This window comes from Aethalodelphis obliquidens, unplaced genomic scaffold (assembly GCF_003676395.1).
Source record: "Aethalodelphis obliquidens isolate GAN/ISIS:26980383/991018 unplaced genomic scaffold, ASM367639v1 scaffold16, whole genome shotgun sequence".
NCBI classification, from domain to species: domain Eukaryota; kingdom Metazoa; phylum Chordata; class Mammalia; order Artiodactyla; family Delphinidae; genus Aethalodelphis; species Aethalodelphis obliquidens.
The window spans coordinates 10,350,080-10,371,639 of record NW_020837960.1 but is presented as its reverse complement, the minus strand read 5'-3'; the positions used below and the strand labels follow the sequence as shown (position 1 = coordinate 10,371,639).

Below are 21,560 nucleotides of genomic sequence, written 5' to 3'. Positions count from 1 at the left end.
TAAGCGGTAGACTGTGCTGCTGCACCACCTAGAGGCTCAAAGTAAGATTGCAGCTTTAGGAGAGCAGAGTGGGATCATCCTTGTTTCTGGACCGGTAGTTTGGGCTTCTGTGGTCCCTTCCCAAAGACTACCTCTTGTTGTAATAAAACGCTATATGCTCCAGGGTTGGTTACCTGTGAACCCCGTGGGAGAGGCTGCAGGATATCTGCCGAAGGGCTGTGCCTCTAGCCCTGCAGCTCTATGACCAGTCCAGCCTGGCTGGGGCGTTCATGGGTACCACTGTCGAGAGCAAGCTGCCAACATGACCGCCTTAGTCCAGAGCTCAAGCATCTCAGTTCCTGTTTCTTCACACTGAATCACAAGGCAGCTTCTCAGGAGATCAGCATTTCCCCACTCCCGGCTGAGGACCACACTGGCCATGCTGCAGATGTGCCCTTCTTCAGCATTCCCTGGCTAAATGGTATCCTTTCATCTCCTGGCATTTACTCCTGCTAATGGCTCTAGTTCTGGCTTAAAGCCTCCTCTCCCTCCATCTCCTTCCCTCCTCCCCTGCCCCACCTCCCTCCATCCTCTCCCTCAGATCCAGTCGCTTTGCTGGGCAACAGGCACTTCTGGTTAAAACACCAGGGTAGGAGGGGATAACCTAGCTGTGTCAGGAGGTGGGGTGGGAGTCCAGATGTAGGAATACAGACCAGGAGATTCAACACAGACATAGAGACAAGAGAGGCCATGGCAATAACTTCTCTTTGACTCTCCGTGGATAGCAGTCTCCTCCCTCACCCTCACCCACCCCAACTCTAAAAGGCTGACAAGCAGAAAACCTAGGTAATGTGTATGTTTTCCAGGGGACAATTCAGGAGACACAGAAGAGTTTTCTGACTGTTTTTTCCCCTTAATCTTCAGTAGTGCTTAAACATCATTTTTCTTCAAAGCTGTTTTTGGAAACATTTCAGAAAACACCTAATTAATACACCCCACAGCCCCTTTGAACAAATTCTGTTGGGTAATCTGTTTTGGATGATTTTTTTTTCAGTGTGAAATTTTAGAGTGTCATATAAAGAATGTGTATAATTTGAGGAAAAACAATAAACTGAACATCCAGGGACCTACTCCTCATAAACAGAACATTACTGGTACCTTGGAAGGCTCTATTGCATCCTCTCCCTGGCCCCCATCTCCACAGGTAATTCACTATCCGGAATTTTGTATTAATTATTCCCTTATATTTTTATACACATATACACATATTTGACTGTAAATGGATGTATGTATTTATACATATGTGCATGTATGTATATATAACAATATAACACAGTCATCACGGGGGACTGATTCCAGAACCCCTCTGGATCTACAATATCTACAGATGCTCAAGTCCCTTATATAAAATAACATAGCATAGTATTTGCATTTAACCTATGCACGTCCTCCTGTATACTTTAAATCATCTCTAGATCACTTATAATACCTAATACATGTAAATTCTATGTAAATTATTGTAAACACAATGCAAATGTTATATAAATATTTGTGGACACGTGACAAATTCAAGATTGCTTTTTGGAACTTTTTGGATTTTTTAAAAAATATTTTCAATCTACAGTTGGTTGAATCCGGGGACACAGAACCCACAAATATGGAGGGTCAACTATACGGTTTTGCCTGTTTTTGAACTTTCTGTAGATGGACTCACTCTTTTTTATTTTTCTGTGTCTTGCTTCTTTTGCTACGTTTTTGCAGTGCATCTGTGTTGAAGCATGTGGCTATCATTCTTCTTCACCATTGTATAAAATTCCACTGAATGAACATATCACAGTTTATACTGTTGATAAATATTGTACATGCCCCCTGATCTTCATAAGCAAGATTTTCTCTAGAGTTTATATCTAACACTGTTGTGTCATAGGGCACACACAAGTCCAACTTAACTAGGTAATAATCATTTTCTAAAGCGGTTGTACTAATTTCACAGATCAGGTTGCCCTGGAAACAAACTAGGGTGCTCCTGTGAAGGAAGTTTATTGGGGAATTTTTTTTTCCTTTGTTCCTTTGTACAAAACTACAAAGGATGGAGAAAAAAATGCAACCATAACTCCCAAGGAGTAGCCTTCCTGCACTCTTTATTGTTCCTGCTGTAAACGATGCTGCAAAAGGCTCACAGCTTTCTACTTCTTGCATAGTAGCACCAAGAGTGACTTCTTCCGTCTTTCATACTTTAAAAAATGTGAGGTAATTCTTCAAGCCCTGTCCCTCACCCCCCTCTCTATCCCAGCTAAAACACAGATCACAAATCATCCCAATTTGCAATGTGCAAAATTGTTTAAATGCCATTTGTCACAACTTCCCACTCCTTTTGAAATCTTTTTCCTTTTTAGAATTACAGTCTAAGGAATCTTGCTTACTGTTGCAAAGCATTTTTTTAATTGTTTTCTTGGTGACTGGGAGGCACTCGTACCCAAGCCATTATATGCTATCATTATTTCCTAGCATTCTGAAACATTCATGAAAAGCTAGAAAATCATTCTCTAATTCCTAGGCTTAAAATACTTACAATGGAGTCAAATTCCATTAGTAATAAACAACCGGCACCTAACTTTCAAGTGCCTGATGCTACATAGCATGACAAAGGTCTGATCTCTATATCCTATGGAAGAAGTGCTCAATCCAGGCCAGAGAGCTTCCTAACATGCTCACATTCAAGGCAATCACAATATTCCATTGATACTTTGCACTAAAATCCACAACAAATTGAGCAAATAGGCTTCCAAGTCATTCTGTCAGCATTCAGAGGCAACTGAGTAAGAACTTAGGATTCACTGTCCTATTAAAAATATTCCTAGCTTCCGTTCTTCTTGAAAACCATGTTAGAAGCACTGAGGTTGTTCAATGTGCCTTCTGTCACAGCAATTCCACTTAGATACCTTTGTTTTCTAGTTCAATACTGAGTATGTTAACAAGATACTACAGATTGATAACCAAGGCCAGGCATTTCTTAAGTTTATTGGGGAATTCTTAGTTGGGAGAGAAAGATCACAGACTTAAACAACTGGAAAAAGATAAAAGAACAATTAATTGCACATTATTACAAAAGTAATTTCTGAAATGTTTATTCTGAGCCACTGCTAAAACAAAATTTTAGTTCGTATTCTGGTAAATGAACATATTAAATTACTGAAAAGCAAAAAAACAAAAAGTTACTGTTATGCAAGATCTTAATGTAGTAATTCAACACAAACAGCTACAATTACTCAAAGCTGCTTTTGCTCTATATCTGGTATATTAAACAAAAATGTGAATTACTTTTAACACTGCACAAGTAACCAAAGGTAGTAAATCCAGAAATATTAAAACCTGATATTAAATAGTATTCAAACATTTCAACAAAAACAAAACAATGAACTTCTAGAACTATAATTCTACCCATGTGAAAGGAATGTACATGGATGGTTTAAAAAAATAAATAAATAAATAAAGTGACAAGAGTGACCAACACTGTATCTGCATCTTCAGAACAGGAATACAGTGAGTGAGTAAGTGTGTGCAGGGTCTTCTAATGAAAATGAGAAAAAATGCATTTCATTTTAGTACAATTTCATAATTCCCACGGAAGCTCTAACTTGCATGTGCTGGTGACAGGTGGACAGGGTTTTAAGTGGAAAGTATTTTCCCTACACCCTGAATATGGATGCATTACTTTTTAAAAATTCTGTGGAAAGTTTCCCTTGAAAAAACAAAATTTAAAGCAATAGATTGATGGGAAGTTGATCATTTCAATTGTGGAAGAATAATATTTGCTAAATAATTAACTAAGAAGACATCTGCATCTAGACTCTGATGATGAGTCAAGGTTAAACTTTGCATTTGGGGAACGTGCATGATATCAAAGTCACGTGGGTAAACTAGCTTCCACTTTATACCTGATGCATTTAATTAAGTGATTAACTTCTCCTACCAGTAAAATAAAACCTTTATTTAAGCAAAATGAAAGTATTATGAATTGAATTAATTCACATCAAATACCTGAAAGGGTAAGTGGAACGTTTTTCAAAATATGAAGATGTTATCACATATATTCACTGAGTGAATATTCTTAAAGATTTTATTACTCCATTAAATTGTGTCACACCATCCAATAGATACTGTAATTTTCTTCCGTGTCATTCCTTTCGTGTAAATCAGGAAATATTTTCAAAATCAAAATAATACCCAAAATATAAATGTAATTTAATCTTGGCTTGGGAAAAGAAGAATATGAAAGAAGTGCTCCATTTCAGTCTGAAACAATGTTCTAAAAACCCCGTCAGAGGCCTCCTTCACTTTCTTTCCACAGATCCTTCGATGGTTCTGAAACTGATAAAACAGAGAATTTAACCCAAAGCACAACACAGCTTTAACAGTTCTGAATATCATATTTCATAAGGGCCAAAGTGTGCAGAATGGCAGTATTACACTGTCATAATAAATCTACTTATGCCAAGTATATTTTTAACAAAATAAGACAGAGTCGTCCTCAACGAACAGACCTGTTCTGAAGGCTGAGCAACCAAATAGATCTACAACGTCTTTGGAAAAATCACAAAGTGCCTTTAAACAAAGTAAGTTTAGACTGTTCTTGATTAAGATACTGTTATAAACTCCAATGTTTTCTCTCTATATATGGAAGCTTAACTCCCGTTTCTTTTCACATCTGCCAACACTTAATATTTTTCTCTACACCCCTGCACTGAACTGACAGAAGTGTGGAGTTCCACTGTGATTAGTACTATGCATGCTAGTGTCTAAGGACTGGTCTGTCAGTCCGCAGTGGCTGAATAAGGGAATTCTGAATCCATCACAGCTCCAGATAATGCAAAGAAAACAAAGATATGAGGAAAATCTTACCATAAGAGAAATAAACAAACATTTTCAAGTACAGAAAGTTTTACAGAACTAATACATTGTCATTTTAGCTTAAAAGAAATTCAGAACTCAGTTTTGCTGTTAATAAAACCCGTACATACATCGAAGTCAACAAACACAACTTGATAGTTATACACTTGTAAAAATTCAATCTAAGCTTAATAACCAATCAATCTATGTCATAACAACCTGGTTCCTAACTTTAAAAAACCCAGTCCAGTGCTGCTGCATATCAAGTTCTGAGAAGCTAAAGACAGAATCAATTCTGGTTATATGCATTTCCTGCATTTCTCCACCTTAAAAAAATACCTGAAGAAACTTCAGGAAAATTTATTTTTAAGGCCTGCTCTATTTCTTTATCTTAAATTGAGAAAAAAACAAAGCTTACACAGTGTAACCTTGAAATATTTAAATAGATTTTGGTATTTTTCTTAAAAAGCAATAAAATTTCTCTACTGTAATTATAATTCAAATTAATGTAAGTGCCCTTATTCCTTGTCCCCTGGTGGGTGCTATGTCTTCTATACTTTGTGCAGCTTCCAGAACAGTCAGTGCTCAAGAAAAAAGAAAATGTAACAGAGCAAAACCAAAGCCTCCCACAAAAAATGATTTACTCCAGGGTTACAAAATCTGCTAATGGAAGAACCAAAAATTCACACACACATACCCTCACATACAAAACACAATCCCGGTCCTCCATGCAGGTCAACTCGCAGTTACTAAAGACAAGTAGTAGAAAATGCAGAGCCCAGAAAGACTGCATCAGAGGACTTTACAAAACAGTGCAGATACACTTCACTGGGGACGGGATTCAGGGGAGGGTCCCATTTTTTTCTAGAAAAAGCTTATCTTTGCTAAAGTGGGGTGTTTTTTTTCCAAAATCCCAACAGTGAAAATAATTATTGGGCTTCTAAATGCATTTCCAAATTCACATTAAGTTTTAAAATGTCAACATGTTTTGCACCTTTATTTTCATTTATAGGATAAGTTGGGGACCCAAAAGAGTGAATAAGAAATAAAAATTCTTACTGCACAATCTTTATAGACATTTTATTTTAAAGCACCTTTTTAATGTTAACAGTGGGTTTCTAACAAGAAAAGAGTAAAATAAAAGAGGGTACCAACCACTAGCAAGGTAAAGTTCTCCTTTACGCACACGCACGCGCGCGCACACAACACACACACACACACACACACACACACACACACTTGCCTTCATGCCAGAACAATTGGTAACATTAGCAAATAATGTCATTTGATGAAAGGCTGGGGAAACTACCACTTATGATATTTATAGAAACCTAAACTACTTATGTTTCTAAGAAATTAAATAACTTGGGGGATTCAAAAAGCTACCAATAGGTGAACCATGAAAATAAAATTGACCCTTAAAAATAGGACAAAAGATGTCAGAAAAAAAATTAGCCTCGATGCTATTTTTTGATGTGAGATTTGTTATTAACAGGATACCATTTGCTTGCAAAGGAGCAAAATATAACTCCCTATCCCTGTCACCCACCCTCAGCCACCTCAGTGCAAATTCTAGCAGCACTATTTGGATGCAAAAAGAATGCTGTCAGTGAATGTCCCTGAAAGCCTTCAAATACATGTTCTTAGGGTCTTAACACACTACACATGTGCATAGAAGAATAAACGAAGATAATATTTGAGAGATTACAAAAGTTTGAACTATATATACCATGTGATGACACAACGCACTTAAAAAGCTATATTTACCTTCCTCCCAATTCACTTTAAATGTTAATATTCACTATTCAAATTTTACCCTATGCATCTTTATCTGTTCCTTCCTCTCTCAAAACAAATAATAAAATATACTGGTTTGGAGTTTGTTCTATGCATTTTCCAAGAGCCAATCAAACAGGGACTCAGATCTCTCGTCGTTGGACATCTTCTCCACCGCCTCATAGTATTTAAGCACAGCCTGCAGGAGGTCTCCCACTTTCCAGCCTTTTTCTTGTAATCGTCTTGAAAGCTAGTAAGAAAGAAAGGTTAAGTCAAACATCAGATAAAACTAAGAACCCTGGTGTTCGCAGTAAAATACTGTTTCCCAGTTGGAACAAGGTCTTCTCCCCTAAACCACCACTCTTTACACAAATTAAACATTTTTCCTTCCTGGCTTTTATAAGTACTCTCCTCCACAGAATGACACTTTGGGATTGCTGGAGCCAGAATCCCACAAACCTCACCCAGCAGATACACGCCCTCTGTGTGGGCGTACAGAGGCTACATTTCTACAGGAAATTCTTAACCTAACTAAATACATCTGCCATACCCTCAATTAGGAACATAAAATAATAAAGACAATGTCAAGTTTAATAAAAGGATGTGGATTTTCCTTCCACAACACATAGTGTGTTTTTTTCCCTGGAATACGCACTCTAGCCTCAACGGAAACATGGCTTTCTAAGTTAAGAAATGTTAATGTTTCAAAAAAAAAAAAAGTAAATAAATATTAAATACTGTGGTGATCATTTTGCAATATATACCAATATCGAATCATGTTGTACACCTGAAACTAATATGATGTTATATATCAATTATAGCCCAATTTTTTTAAGTAAATAAATGCACGTTTAAATAAACTATCACCACCAATCAGAACATGTCTTCACTCATTTTTTTTCTACTTAGTTCTGTAAAAACTAATTTTTTGTAATATAAATATGCTTAACCTTTTTAAAAATAGCTTTACTGCAATATAATTCACATACCATACAATCACTCATTTAAAATATACCAGTCAATGGTTTTCATTATATTCACAGAGTTGAATGCAACACCATCACAATCAATATTAGGACACTTTTATCACACCAAAAAAAAAGCCCTACCTGTTAATCATCACTCCCCACTCCTCCAAACCCCCTCAACTCTAGACAATCACTAATCTACTTTCAGTCGATCAGACTTGCCTATTTTGGCCATTTCCTTTTAATGGAATCATAAAATATATGGTCTTCTGTGACCTGGCTTCTTTCATTTAGCATAATGATTTCAAGTTTCCTCCATGGTACAGCATGTCTCTACTTCATTCCTTTTTATTGACAGATAACATTCCACTGCGTGGATATTCCACATTTTATTCATCCATTCATCAGTTAATGGACATTTAGGGTATTTCCACTTTTGGCCTATTATAACATTACCATGGACATATGTTTTCATTCCTCTTGGGTATATACCTGGGAGTAGAATTGCTGGGTCATATGATAACGCTGTGTTTAACTTTTTGAGGAACTGCAAGAATGTTTTCTTAGGTTATGTCGGGATGAGGTTCCCTTACCCCAGCACCATTACACTCAGCTCTGCCTAGGGACTTCCTTAGCCCTCAGTTTATCCAAGACTAAATAACTTGAAAATGTTTGCCTCCCTAAGGTCAGTTCTAATACTTTCCCTGCCCATTCTTTCTCCTTGACAATTCACGTCCTGAGCATCCTTTCTGTCTTATTTTCTCCTTCTGCCTCAAAACAGAAATCTATACTGGAAAAATCCAAGAAGTATAAATAAAGACAACAAAATACAAAAAAAAGATTTTACATAGTATCTTTTTCACATACTTCTTTCAACAGTATCTTTGTAAATTCTGAACCAGGGATCAAGAGTAACTTGATTCTTCCTTTTTTGTTGTTATTGATCATCTTACATTGTTTATTCTTTGGACTACTCTATATTACATAGTAAGATTAAACCAAAGTTCTGATAAGGAAAATTCTTGGACAAAAACCTTAAGACTGTAAACTAAAAATCTCGACTGATAAGGTAGTTGGGGACTTCCCTGGTGGCACACTGATTAAGAATCTACCTGCCAATGCAGGGGACACGGGTTCGATCCATGGTCTGGGAAGATCCCACATGCCGCGGAACAACTAAGCCCATACGCCTCAACTACTGAGCCTGTGCTCTAGAGCCCGTGAGCCACAACTACTGAGTCCACGTGCCTAGAACCCATGCTCCACAACAAGAAGCCTGCGCACCGCAATGAAGAGTAGCCCCCGCTCGCTGCAACTAGAGAAAGCCCATGCGCAGCAACAAAGACCCAACACAGCCAAAAATAAATAAGTATATAAATAAATAAATTTATATAAAAAAAGTAAGGTACTCGGCACACAGTAAGTTATCAATAAAAATATCCTATTAGTGCAACTAACCTGAATGTTCCATTATTAGAACCCTATTAAATGCTTAAAGTAAACTACTGTCCCTTATTAAATGTTTAAATGTTTACTGGCTTTTGCTTATGCCAGCTTAGTGCTTATTCATTAGTGCTTATGCCACTAATGAAACTGGATTAACAGAAGAGACACACTAATTACTAGGCACAATTATGAAGCAATTAAATACAAAGAATAACTCTATTTTTTCATATGAATACATGAAATGCTTATTTTTTAAAAAATTAATTTTCTTATTAGACATCAATTTTATACACATCAGTGTATACATATCAATCCCAATCTCCCAATTCATCCCACCACCACCACCACCACCCCCACCGCTTTCCCTGCTTGGTGTCCACACATTTGTTCTCTACATCTGTGTCTCAATTTCTGCTCTGTAAACCGGTTCATCTGTACCATTTTCTAGGTTCCGCATATATGCGTTAATATACAATATTTGTTTTTCTCTTTCTGACTTACTTGACTCCGTAGGACGGTCTCTAGATCCATCCACGTCACTACAAATGACCCGATTTCGTTCCTTTTCATGGCTGAGTAATATTCCATTCTATACATGTACCACATCTTCTTTATCCATTCGTCTGTCGATGGGCATTTAGGTTGTTTCCATGACCTGGCTATTGTAAATAGTGCTACAATGAACAATGGGGTGCACGTGTCTTTCTGAATTATGGTTTTCTCTGGGTATGTGCCCAGTAGTGGGATTGCTGGGTCGTATGGTAATACTATTTTTAGTTCTTTAAGGAACCTCCATACTATTCTCCATAGTGGCTGTATCAATTTACATTCCCACCAACAGTGCAAGAGGGTTCCCTTTTCTCCAGACCCTCTCCAGCATTTGTTGTTTGTAGATTTTCTGATGCTGCCTATTCTAACTGGTGTGAGGTGACACCTCATTGTAGTTTTGATTTGTATTTCTCCAATAATTAGTGGTGCTGAGCAGCTTTTCATGTGCTTCTTGGCCATCTGTATGTCTGCTTTGGAGAAATGTCTACTTAGGTCTTCTGCCCATTTTTGGATTCGGTTGTTTGGTTTTTTAATATTGAGCTGAATGAGCTGTTTATATATTTTGGAGGTTAATCCTTTGTCCGTTGATTCGTTTGCAAATATTTTCTCCCATGCTGAGGGTTGTCTTTTGGTCTTGTTTATGGTTTCCTTTGCTGTGCAAAAGCTTTTAAGTTTCATTAGGTCCCATTTGTTTATTTTTCTTTTTATTTCCGTTACTCTAGGAGGTGGAACAGAAAAGATCTTGCTGTGATTTATGTCAAAGAGTGTTCTTCCTATGTTTTCCTCTAAGAGTTTTAGAGTGCCCAGTCTCACATTTAGGTCTCTAATCCATTTTGAGTTTATTTTTGTATATGGTGTTAGGGATTGTTCTAATTTCATTCTTTTACATGGAGCTGTCCAGTTTTCCCAGCATCACTTATTGAAGAGACTGTCTTTTCTCCATTGTATATCTTTGCCTCCTTTGTCATAGATTAGTTGACCATAGGTGCGTGGGTTTATCTCTGGGCTTTCTATCCTGTTCCGTTGATCTATATTTCTGTTTTGGGGCCAGTACCATATTGTCTTGATTACTGTAGCTTTGTAGTATAGTCTGAAGTCAGGGAGTCTGATTCCTCCAGCTCCATTTTTTTCCCTCAAGACTGCTTTGGCTATTCAGGGTCTTTTGTGTCTCCAAACAAACTTTAAGATTTGTTGTTCTAGTTCTGTAAAAAATACCATTGGTAATTTGATAGGGATTGCATTGAATCTGTAGATTGCTTTGGTTAGTACCGTCATTTTCAAAATATTGATTCTTCCAATCCAAGAACATGGTATATCTCTCCATCTGTTGGTATCATCTTTCTTTCATCAGTGTCTTATAGTTTTCGGCATACAGGTCTTTTGTATCCCTCGGTAGGTTTACTCCTAGGTATTTTATTGTCTTGCAATGGTAAATGAAAATGTTTCCTAAATTTCTCTTTCAGATTTTTCATCATTAGTGTATAGGAATGCAAGAGATTTCTGTCCATTAATTTTGTATCTTGCAACTCTACCAAATTCATTGATTAGCTCTAGTTTTCTGGTGGCACGTTTAGGATTCTCTATGTATAGTGTCATATCATCTGCAAACAGTGACAGTTTTACTTCTTCTTTTCCAACCTGTATTCCTTTTTTTTCCCCTGACTGCCGTGGCTAGGACTTCCAAAACTATGTTGAATAAGAGTGGTGAGAGTGGACATCCTTGTCTTGTTCCTGATCTTAGAGGAAATGCTTTCAGTTTTTCACCACTGAGAATGATGTTTGCTGTGGGTTTGTCATATATGGCCTTTATTATGTTGAAGTAGGTTCCCTCTATGCCCACTTTCTGGAGAGTTTTTATCATAAATGGGTGTTGAATTTTGTCAAAAACTTTTTCTGCATCTGCATTGAGATGATGATATGGTTTTTATTCTTCAGTTTGTTAATATGGTGTATCACGTTGACTGATTTGCATATATTGAAGAATCCTTGCATCCCTGGGATAAATCCCACTTGATCATGGTGTATGATCCTTTTAATGTATTGTTGGATTCTGTTTGCTAGTATTTTGTTGAGGATTTTTGCATCTATATTCATCAATGATATTGGTCTGCAATTTTCTTTTTTTGTAGTAGCTGTGTCTGGTTTTGGTATCAGGGTGATGGTGGCCTCATAGAATGAGTTTGGGAGTGTTCATCCCTCTGCTGTATTTTGGACGAGTTTGAGAAGGATCGGTATTAGCTCTTCTCTAAATGTTTGATAGAATTCACCTGTGAAGCCTTCAGGTCCTGCACTTTTGTTTGTTGGAAGATTTTTAATCACAGTTTCAATTTCATTACTTGTGATTGGTTTATTCATATTTTCTAGTTCTTCCTGGTTCAGTCTTAGAAGGTTATACCTTTCTAAGAATTTGTCCATTTCTTCATGGTTGTCCATGTTATTGGCACAGAGTTGCTTGTAGCGGTCTCTTAGGATGCTTTGTATTTCTGCGGTGTCTGTTGTAACTTCCTCCTTTTTCGTTTCTAGTTTTATTGAGTTCTCTCCCTGTTTTTCTTGATGAGTCTGGCTAATGGCGTATCAATTTTGTCTATCTTCTCAAAGAACCAGCTTTTAGTTTTACTGATCTTTGCTATTATTTTCTTTGTTTCTATTTCATTTATTTCTGCTCTGATCTTTATGAGTTCTTTCCTTCTGCTAACTTTGGGTTTTGTTTGTTCTTCTTTCTCTAGTTCCTTTGGGTGAAACGTGAGATTGTTTATTTGAGATTTTTCTTGTTTTGTGAAGTAGGCTTGTATAGCTATAAACTTCCCTCTTAGAACTGCTTTTGCTGCATCCCATAGGTTTTGGATCATCATGTTTTCATTGTCATTTGTCTCCAGGTATTTTTTGATTTCCTCTTTGATTTCTTCAGTGATTTCTTGGTTATTTAGTAACATATTGTTTAGCCTCCATGTGTTTGTGTTTTTTACGTTTTTTTTCCCTGTAACTGATTTCTAATCTCATAGCATTGTGGTCAGAAAAGATACTTGACATGATTTCAATTTTCTTAAATTTACTGAGGCTTGATTTGTGACCCAAGATGTGATCTATCCTGGAGAATGTTCCGTGCGCACTTGAGAGAAAAGTGTAATCTGCTGTTTTTGGATGGAATGTCCTATAAATATCAATTAAATCTGGTCTATTGTGTCATTTAAAGCTTCTGTTTCCTTATTAATTTTCTGTTTGGATGATCTGTCCATTGGTGTAAGTGAGGTGTTAAAGTCCCCCACTATTATTGTGTTACTGTCGATTTCCTCTTTTAGAGCTGTTAGCAGCTGCCTTATGTATTGAGGTGCCCCTATGTTGGGTGCATATATATTTATAAGTGTTATATCTTCTTCTTGGATTGATCCCTTGATCATTACATAGTGTCCTGTCCTTCCTTGTCTCTTGTAACATTCTTTATTTTAAAGTCTATTTTATCTGATATGAGTATTGCTACTCCAGCTTTCTTTTGATTTCCATCTGCATGGAATATCTTTTTCCATCCCCGCACTTTTAGTCTGTATGTGTCCCTAGGTCTGAAGTGGGTCTCTTGTAGACAGCACATATATGGGTTTTGTTTTTGTATCCATTCAGCGAGCCTGTGTCTTTTGGGTGGAGCATTTAATCCATTCAGGTTTAAGGTAATTATCGATAGGTATGTTCCTATTACCATTTTCTTAATTGTTTTGGGTTTGTTTTCTTCTCTTGTGTTTCCCACTTACAGAAGTTCCTTTAGCATTTGTTGTAGAGCTGGTTTCGTGGTGCTGAATTCTCTTAGCTTTTGCTTGTCTGTACAGCTTTTAATTTCTCCTTCGAATCTGAATGAGATCCTTGCTGGGTAGAGTAATCTTGGTTGTAGGTTCTTCCCTTTCATCACTTTTAAGTATATCATGCCACTCCCTTCTGGCTTGTAGAGTTTCTGCTGAGAAGTCAGCTGTTAAGCTTATGGGAGTTCCCTTGTATGTTATTTGTCGTTTTTCCCTTGCTGCGTTCAGTAATTTTTCTTTAATTTTTGCCAATTTGATGACTATGTGTCTTGGTGTGTTTCTCCTTGGGTTTATCCTGTATGGGATTCTCTGCATTTCCTGGACTTGGGTGGCTATTTCCTTTCCCATCTTAGGGAAGTTTTTGACTATAATCTCTTCAAATATTTTCTCGGGTCCTTTCTCTCTCTCTTCTCCTTCTGGGACCCCTATAATGTGAATCTTGTTGCATTTAATGTTGTCCCAGAGGTCTCTTAGGCTGTCTTCATTTCTTTTCATTCTTTTTTCTTTATTCTGCTCCACAGCAGTGAATTCCACCATTCTGTCTTCCAGATCACTTACCTGTTCTTCTGCCTCAGTTATTCTGCTATTGATTCCTTCTAGTGTTAGTTTTCATTTCAGTTATTGTATTGTTCATCTGTTTGTTTGTTCTTTAATTCTAGATCTGTGTTAAACATTTCTTGCATCTCCTCGATCTTTGCCTCCATTCTTTTTCTGAGGTCCTGGATCATCTTCACTATCATTATTCTGAATTCTTTTTCTGGAAGGTTGCCTATCTCCACTTCATTTAGTTGTTTTTCTGGGGTTTTATCTTGTTCCTTCATCTGGTACATAGCCCTCTGCCTTTTCATCTTGTCTATCTTTCTGTGAATGTGGTTTTTGTTCCACAGGCCGCAGGACTGTAGTTCTTCTGCTGTCTGCGCTCTGGTGGATGAGGCTATCTAAGAGGCTTGTGCAAGTTTCCTGATGGGAGGGACTGGTGGTGGGTAGAGTTGGCTGTTGCTCTGGTGGGCAGAGCTCAGTAAAACTTTAATCTTCTTGTCTGCTGATGGGTGGGGCTGGGTTCCCTCCCTGTTGGTTGTTTGGCCTGAGTCGACCCAACACTGGAGCTTACTCGGGCTCTTTGGTGGGGCTAATGGTGGTCTCTGGGAGGGCTCACACCAAGGAGTACTTCCCAGAACTTCTGCTGCCAGTAAGACCCTATTTCTAATATGGATTGATTCATTCAGTTCTACATCAGTGACCCAAGCATTACAGAGTGTAAAGACCATAAGTCATATGACTCATCCTTTCCATGGTTTATTTCCACAAACACTATCACTTGCCCAGAAATAACTATAATTTTGTAAATCTCTTATTTCCCCCAAGTTCTTTATGATTGATTTCCTTATTTCCAGTGCATTTGACCTGAAGTCATAGGTCCATCCAATTGATAAGACAGGAAACTCATGAAATGCTTATTAAAGGCACCTAACTGAAAATTTTGGATGTGCCAGGCAGTAGATTAAGCATTTTTTTTTTACAGTATTATACTTAATCCTCACAAACCTCTGCAAGGTAAATTCTATACTCATTTCCACGGTACAGATAAAGAAACTGAGATTGGTAAACTTACCCAAGGTTACAGTGCTAGAGAGTGGCGGAGCTGATACCTGAGCCCAGCCACTGGACTGTATTACCTGAGCATTTACCCACTTTCTATCAACCATGTGACACAGAACATCATATACCGTGTCCTCACAAGCACCCTATAATGTAGGCACTTACTTGTATAAACTCCTTCTTTGCAGAGTCATGAAAATAAAGTTCTGCAACTTCGGCCTCAGAGGCAACGAGCCACTGAAGAATAATCCTTAGCTGGGGGTCTACTGTGCATGGCTCCGTGTCAACATTCGTAATTAGCAGAGTATTTCCATCTTGCTCTGAACCTAATATTTAAATTGAAACGATATGAAGTGAAACTCATCAATTCAACTCTCAGTGCTCTGCTCTCCAAGGACATATAAGCATTTTCCATTTGTTAAGATTCCAAGGAATTCTGGAAAAAAATTCATCTTTTCTTAATTGTACCATAACATCAAATAAAGCATTACTTTGAAAATGCAAAATAATGCTAAAACAAAGGAACAGCTTTGATCATTTGTGACAGCACAAATGCAAAACTCTATTCTGAGGTATTGAATTCAAGAGCCAATTCACGAATACCATAATTTGTGTCAAAATCTAATCTATAGGTAAAGCCGAAAAAAAAAAAAAAAAAACTAAAATGCTACAATTAAAATATAAATAAAACACAAATAAAAACCTCAAATAAATATATTAAATGGACTTTAAGAAAGCTTTCTGAACTAAGAGAAATAGCAGCAGCAGTGAACGCCTGCATTGCACATATTACATCCTAAGTATTGTTTTTAATCTCTTTACATATACAAACTCCTTTAATCCTCACAAGCACCCTGTGAGGAGGGAACTGCTATCATCTCATTTAACAGGTGAGGAATCTGAGGCAGAGAGAGATCCAGAGTCTCACAGCCAGAAATGGCTGAGCCAGGAAATAAACACAGGCGGTCTGGCTCCACGCTCTTAATCACTTCACTCTTTAGGCAAAATACGAAAAAAAAAAAGTCATATGCAACCACTTACCTCCCAAAAGCTAAACCAGGGAATTTTCTGATACACCCCTATTATAAGTAAGACACTGTTCTCAAGTTTATTTTTTAATGAAAATTATGATTTCAACACAAAGAAGATGAATCCCTGTTGACTATAAAACTAATGCCCGTGGACCAGTATCGTGTGTTTAACACTGCTGCTTAGTGGTGGGCCTCCCACACAAGAGGCCAGCAGCGGGGCATGCTGGCAGACATGGCACCAATTTGCAACAGTAATGGGACATTTGTTGGTGAATGTCCCTGATTCTTTTTTTTACAGTTTGCAGGGCATTCTAGGCCACTACCAATCATTTTTAGGATTCGTATTGACCCCTAAAACTTTTCATTTAAAAAAAATTGGTCCACACTATTCTCTTAGCATAAATGTATTATCATTTCCCTCCTCTCTCCCCTCTGACTTTCAGTCAAAAATGGGTCTGGTAGACGACGGTACCAGACACAGTCTTTGGGCCATTCTGTAAATTCTGCAGAGGTCATGGGGTTGAAGTGTTTTCTGTACCACTGGACTTCTCAGTTCAGGGTTCCTGGTTGCCTGGCCTAAGAGTGACTTGTCTTTGGAGAGGTTACTCAACCCTAGCGAAAAGTGAAAGAACTGACATCCTGCAATTACAAACAATAACCAAAAAAATGAAGTTTGTTGCCTTAGGATTTCCATAATTTTGAATCATTTATAAATATACATCAATCCATCTAATTTACCAATTTCTAATTTAACAAATTTGAAAGTTAGCTACAATTTTCTATATAATGAGAGATGACTATAATCTCTAAAGCTGAGTAATGACATATCTACATATAATTAACCTCCCAGTTTATTCCTAGTTACAAAAAAAATACTGAACAGCCTGTGACCAATGGTATCTAGTATTTATATCTTTGGAACCATGTTCATCAAAGGAAGAAACGAATACTTTCTGCAAATATATGTGTGAGTGTAAGACTGGAATTGAGGGAAGGAAGAATCCATTTTAAAATATCTTTTTTATTTTTACTTCTTGATTTATGTAAGGTTGACAGCAAAACAAACTGACGTGTGATATAATAAATTATATCTCATAATGTAAGAATTTTCTATTTTGAAAAAGATAATTATATGAAGAGATTATCATGAATTTCTCTCTCAAATAATTGAATAATTCTTTTAAAGTAGTTCGGTCTTTACACTGTTGAGTACTTCCTTAGTTTAGCAATCAAACAACACAAACTGCTCAGCAAAGGATCTGACGCTGGTTAGATTAGTCAAGAATACCTTGATTTGGAATATTTCTTCATCTTTCAATTCCTTTATTTTATTATCTGTACAATAAGAAATTTGGACAAGAACTTCTCTTGGGTCTACTCTAGTTACAAACTTTTGTAATTTTAATGGAAAACAATTTAAAAATAAATCAAAGTTTGTTCCAACAAATATTATTTCAAGTTACACTGAATAGTTTAAATGAATAATATTGTATTGAAGGGATCCCAAAAGACATTAATAACCAAAAGGGAAGGGGAAAAATACCATTGTGAAATGTAAAATGATTTTTTTCTCAGTTATTATTAGAAGTCTTCAGTTAGTATTTCCCATTTAATCTGACTTCATATAGGTTATTATAAATGTCTTTTATTTTTGTATGTCTGTATTGCTTAATATTCCAAGTCTAGTAAAATCTTATAGCAAATAAATCAATGAATTTAAACAAAACAAAAAAGAATACCCTGGTTTGTAATGTAAAAACCCTGATTTGTAACAACCCAGCGCCTCTCTGATGAAAATGTACAAACACAAACATTAAAGACTTTTCTAAAGAACCTTATAAAAAAACATGCAAAAAACTTGAAAAAAAAATTGTCAGTTAGTTACCTTCTACATCATCCTCATGCTCTTCATCTTTATCATCTGGCCCATCACTTATCGAATGAAGTAGCAGAAGCAGTTAAAAAAAAAAAAAAGCTTTAATTAATAATGGTACTAAAGCAAATTCTTAAAACGTGGTAAAAAATGAATGATACAATATGACATATGATATTTAAAAAGGGGAGAAATGACGATAAAAAGGAAGCTTTGCTTCTCACACCATTTCATGTTAAAATCTCAATTGCAAATGATGCCTAAAGGTAAGTTATCAATAACTGAGAAGTTCTACCTGACCATGATATCTATACAGCGTCAAGTAATTACATAATAAAATTTAATTTAAAATAATTTAAAGCCAAATATTCTAATTTGGTTTTAGATAACACAGCATCTGAATATTGCAGAATGTCATGAATAATTATTTATTAATGCTTCTGCTGATGCCATTTGTATATTTTTTTAACATAGTAAAAAATCATTTTTTTCTATACCTCTCTTATAAATAAAACAAAAACAAAAAACCAAAACAAAACAACAGAAATCCTGTAGGAAGCAAGCTCTTTTTAATGAAACAGTAATTGGTAGAATGAAAAATAGCAAGCAGTGCAACACATGCATAGAATTAACACATTTTGCAATTAGATGTCAGTCACATCTTAGCATAGTTGAATTTTTTCATTAGATGTAAATTTATCAAGCAGAATCATGTCAAAATATAGAAGAAAAGCAGGTTGATACACATTGGCACTGTAACCCACATTTTTTAAAGAATATGACTTCATGCATTAGTGGTGAAAGACTCATCAGTGTTTAGGTTTCTGGACTGGACCAACCTGTCTGATGTTGGAAAGGATAAATTGTCCTCATACAAATCTCCTTCTAAAGCAAGACTGCTCCAGCTACTGCTGTTACCATTACTGCCAGAGGAAGAAAAGAACACAGCTGAACTAGCAAATGAATGGTAAAGACGACCCTGGTTTTCCTTGGAACAGCATGCGTCAGTGGTAACAGCGGATGTTCTGAAGCTGCCACAGTGGGTGCAGCATCTGTGCAGTTACGTAAAGACCATCGCTGCTACTGTACAAGGTATTTGACAGCTTCAGAGATTTGGGAGTTTTCTTACTTGTCCTCAAAAGTTCACGAAAATTATTCTAAATGTGTATTTATTTTACAGATTAAGACAATGACTTTTAGGACAGTAAATGAATGCATGAACTAAGAAGTTTCACAATGAAATTACTGTCTATGGCAAAGCTTAGGATATAATTTGTAGAAAGCCAATGCTCTTCAGTTTGGATAAAAAACCACAGGTTAACATTCTCTCAAGTCTTTAGATAGTGCAAATAGTGATGGGCCAGGGTGGTGGTGGAGGATGGGGAAAGGCATGGGATGGCAGACACCAAAACACAGTCCCAAATAGACCTTTTCTGACTACTGGGAGAAAAGCTGTCTTCTGATTTTAAAATACTCTTATTATGTCAATTACCTTCATTTCATTAATTATGTATAATTCAGTAGGTGGCAAATAATATACATTTTCTTCAGAATATTGAATAACCAAGGTCTAATCAAGCATTACACTTGTCTGATCAGCCAGTCACTGACGCCACACAGATACCTTCTCGCGCTGCCTAATCAAAAGAAGAAAGCAACTACATTCTACAAGTGCGGCAAAGCGCTACAACACAAAAAGCAACTGCGTTCAGAAACAAAACTAAATTCAGTTTTTCAGATTAAAATCTAAACATGCAATTTCAAAAAATTCTAATCATTAAAATAATTAGTAAGCACACATTAGTTTGCAGTGATAAGCAGCTATAGTTTCCCATATTAGGCTAGACAATTATAAAAATTAATAGTCACACAAACCAAAATTTTGGTTCTAAAAAATGAATTAACATAAAATCATCTTTCATGCATCAGTAAATGTTGACAAGGTTACCAAAAAAGGGAATGACGATTTAAAAGTTCTAAATACCTTCCAGGCCATCTCAATAATTAACATATCCACATTAACTCTAGCACTATCACATTGTCACAAACCATAATGCATTACAGAATAAAAGTTAAAACTGATCAGTGTCTTTTCGACATTATGTTCCAACAAATATAGATCTATTATAAAACTATTAAACCAACCAGAGTTTTTGCCCATGTAGTCTGTTCCCAGACAAACCAAAAATGAGAAAATATGGAAATACAGAATGGATAGACAGCTGTGAGCCGAAGAGAAAGAGAAAATTAATGATCTCAAACACCATATTTACTTCTATCAATAGAATGATTATCTAAGCACAGGAAAAAATTACAAAATTAAAATTCTTACCCATTTCCACACTAAAGCCATGTATCTTAAGTGTGGTCTCTGAATCACTTGCTTTAAAATACTCTGAGGGATTTATCAAGCCTACAGAATCTTGGGACCCTCCAATGACCCAGGGAATCTTAATCTCTGGGAGGCGAGCACACCACCAACCCTGGATGAGCCCCACTAAGTTTTTCTTTGTGCCTGAACCTTAAGGCCACACAGCATCATTAGTTCTTATTAATTCTATAGTCAATTAAAACCACAGGTGTTTTTCTGACAAAAGGCTATCAAGTCAGGTTTTCCGCATCCTGAATTCAAATAATTAATTTTCTGAACCTAAATGCATTTACCTAGGTTAAACATTATTAGTTTAGCCTCAGCCTGATTTGGTCTTTTTGAACCTTGGTTCTGTTAATGGGATTACCTTTTCATCTTTGTTTTGAGTCACTCACAAATACTAAGTGCTCTACACCACTAATAAAATAATGCTGAAGGGGAAGAACCAAGGACAGACCTTGGTAGGCGCCTCCCTCTTTTCATCAAATTAGATAACATTCCATATCAAGTCATTCAACCAGCTACAGTCCTCTTAATGCCACTAGCCTCTAACCCTTGTTCTCCCACTTTAACACCAGGTTTCTGTAAGCAACAATGTTAACCCCCAACTGAAATTCTAGAAGCCTGCTTCTCAAAGATGAGAGAAGAATTTAAGTGTTTAATATTCTACTCTAAAGTTATGGGAAGGGCCAAATGATGATCTGTGATATTACCCCCACTTCCTGCTACCAGTTTTAAAGACTGCCTTTTTGGATTTAGATTTTGTAAAATACTGGTGGTTTACATCACATTTTAAGAAATTATGACAAAATAGATACTTTATAAAAATATTAATACTTACTGGTTAATCCAAGCATCAAACAAAATACTCTGAGATGATGTGTTCTAACAGGTGAAAAGCCGTTTAGGCCTTAACAGAGTTAAGCAGCTTCTCTGCTGTTCTAACAGGTGAAAAGCCATTTAGGCCTTTACAGAGTTAAGAATATAAGAAACAACTGTTATAATTAATAAAATATTCCAAAACTATTTTAATGAACAAAGTTAACTGAGAAAATGATATATGAAGTGACTTTTACTGTACAAAACCATGTTTTTATAATGAGTTTATATATTTTCAGTCATTCAAGTATAAATTGCTCAAGTTACAGTGTTCCTGAAAGGACAAGTAAGGAATCCTTCCCCCAAAAAGATACTACTTTCATGTCAAGAAAATTACAGGGCCATCTCGATGCCTTTTACAGATAACTGTTCTTTTTCCTATCCTTTAGAGAAAAAAAAAAGTACCCTCTT

General features: G+C 36.4%; 1 protein-coding gene across 5 annotated transcripts in view; it reads right to left on the bottom strand.

Moving 5' to 3' along the window:
* Positions 1-2,980: 2,980 nt before the first annotated feature.
* The window catches only part of AKAP11 (A-kinase anchoring protein 11), a 48,907-nt gene continuing 30,327 nt past the window's right edge, over positions 2,981-21,560 (bottom strand). For 3 of the 5 annotated variants that reach the window (XM_027116178.1, XM_027116176.1, XM_027116177.1), the window contains 4 exons: positions 18,739-18,822; positions 17,912-17,958; positions 15,161-15,321; positions 2,981-6,895 (listed from right to left, as the gene is read on the bottom strand). In XM_027116178.1, the coding sequence (XP_026971979.1) occupies positions 6,755-6,895; positions 15,161-15,321; positions 17,912-17,958; positions 18,739-18,822 (433 nt within the window). In that variant the 3' untranslated portion in view covers positions 2,981-6,754. The remainder of the gene's footprint in view (positions 6,896-15,160; positions 15,322-17,911; positions 17,959-18,738; positions 18,823-21,560) is intronic. The other 2 variants (XR_003434723.1, XM_027116179.1) reach the window with 2 other exon arrangements.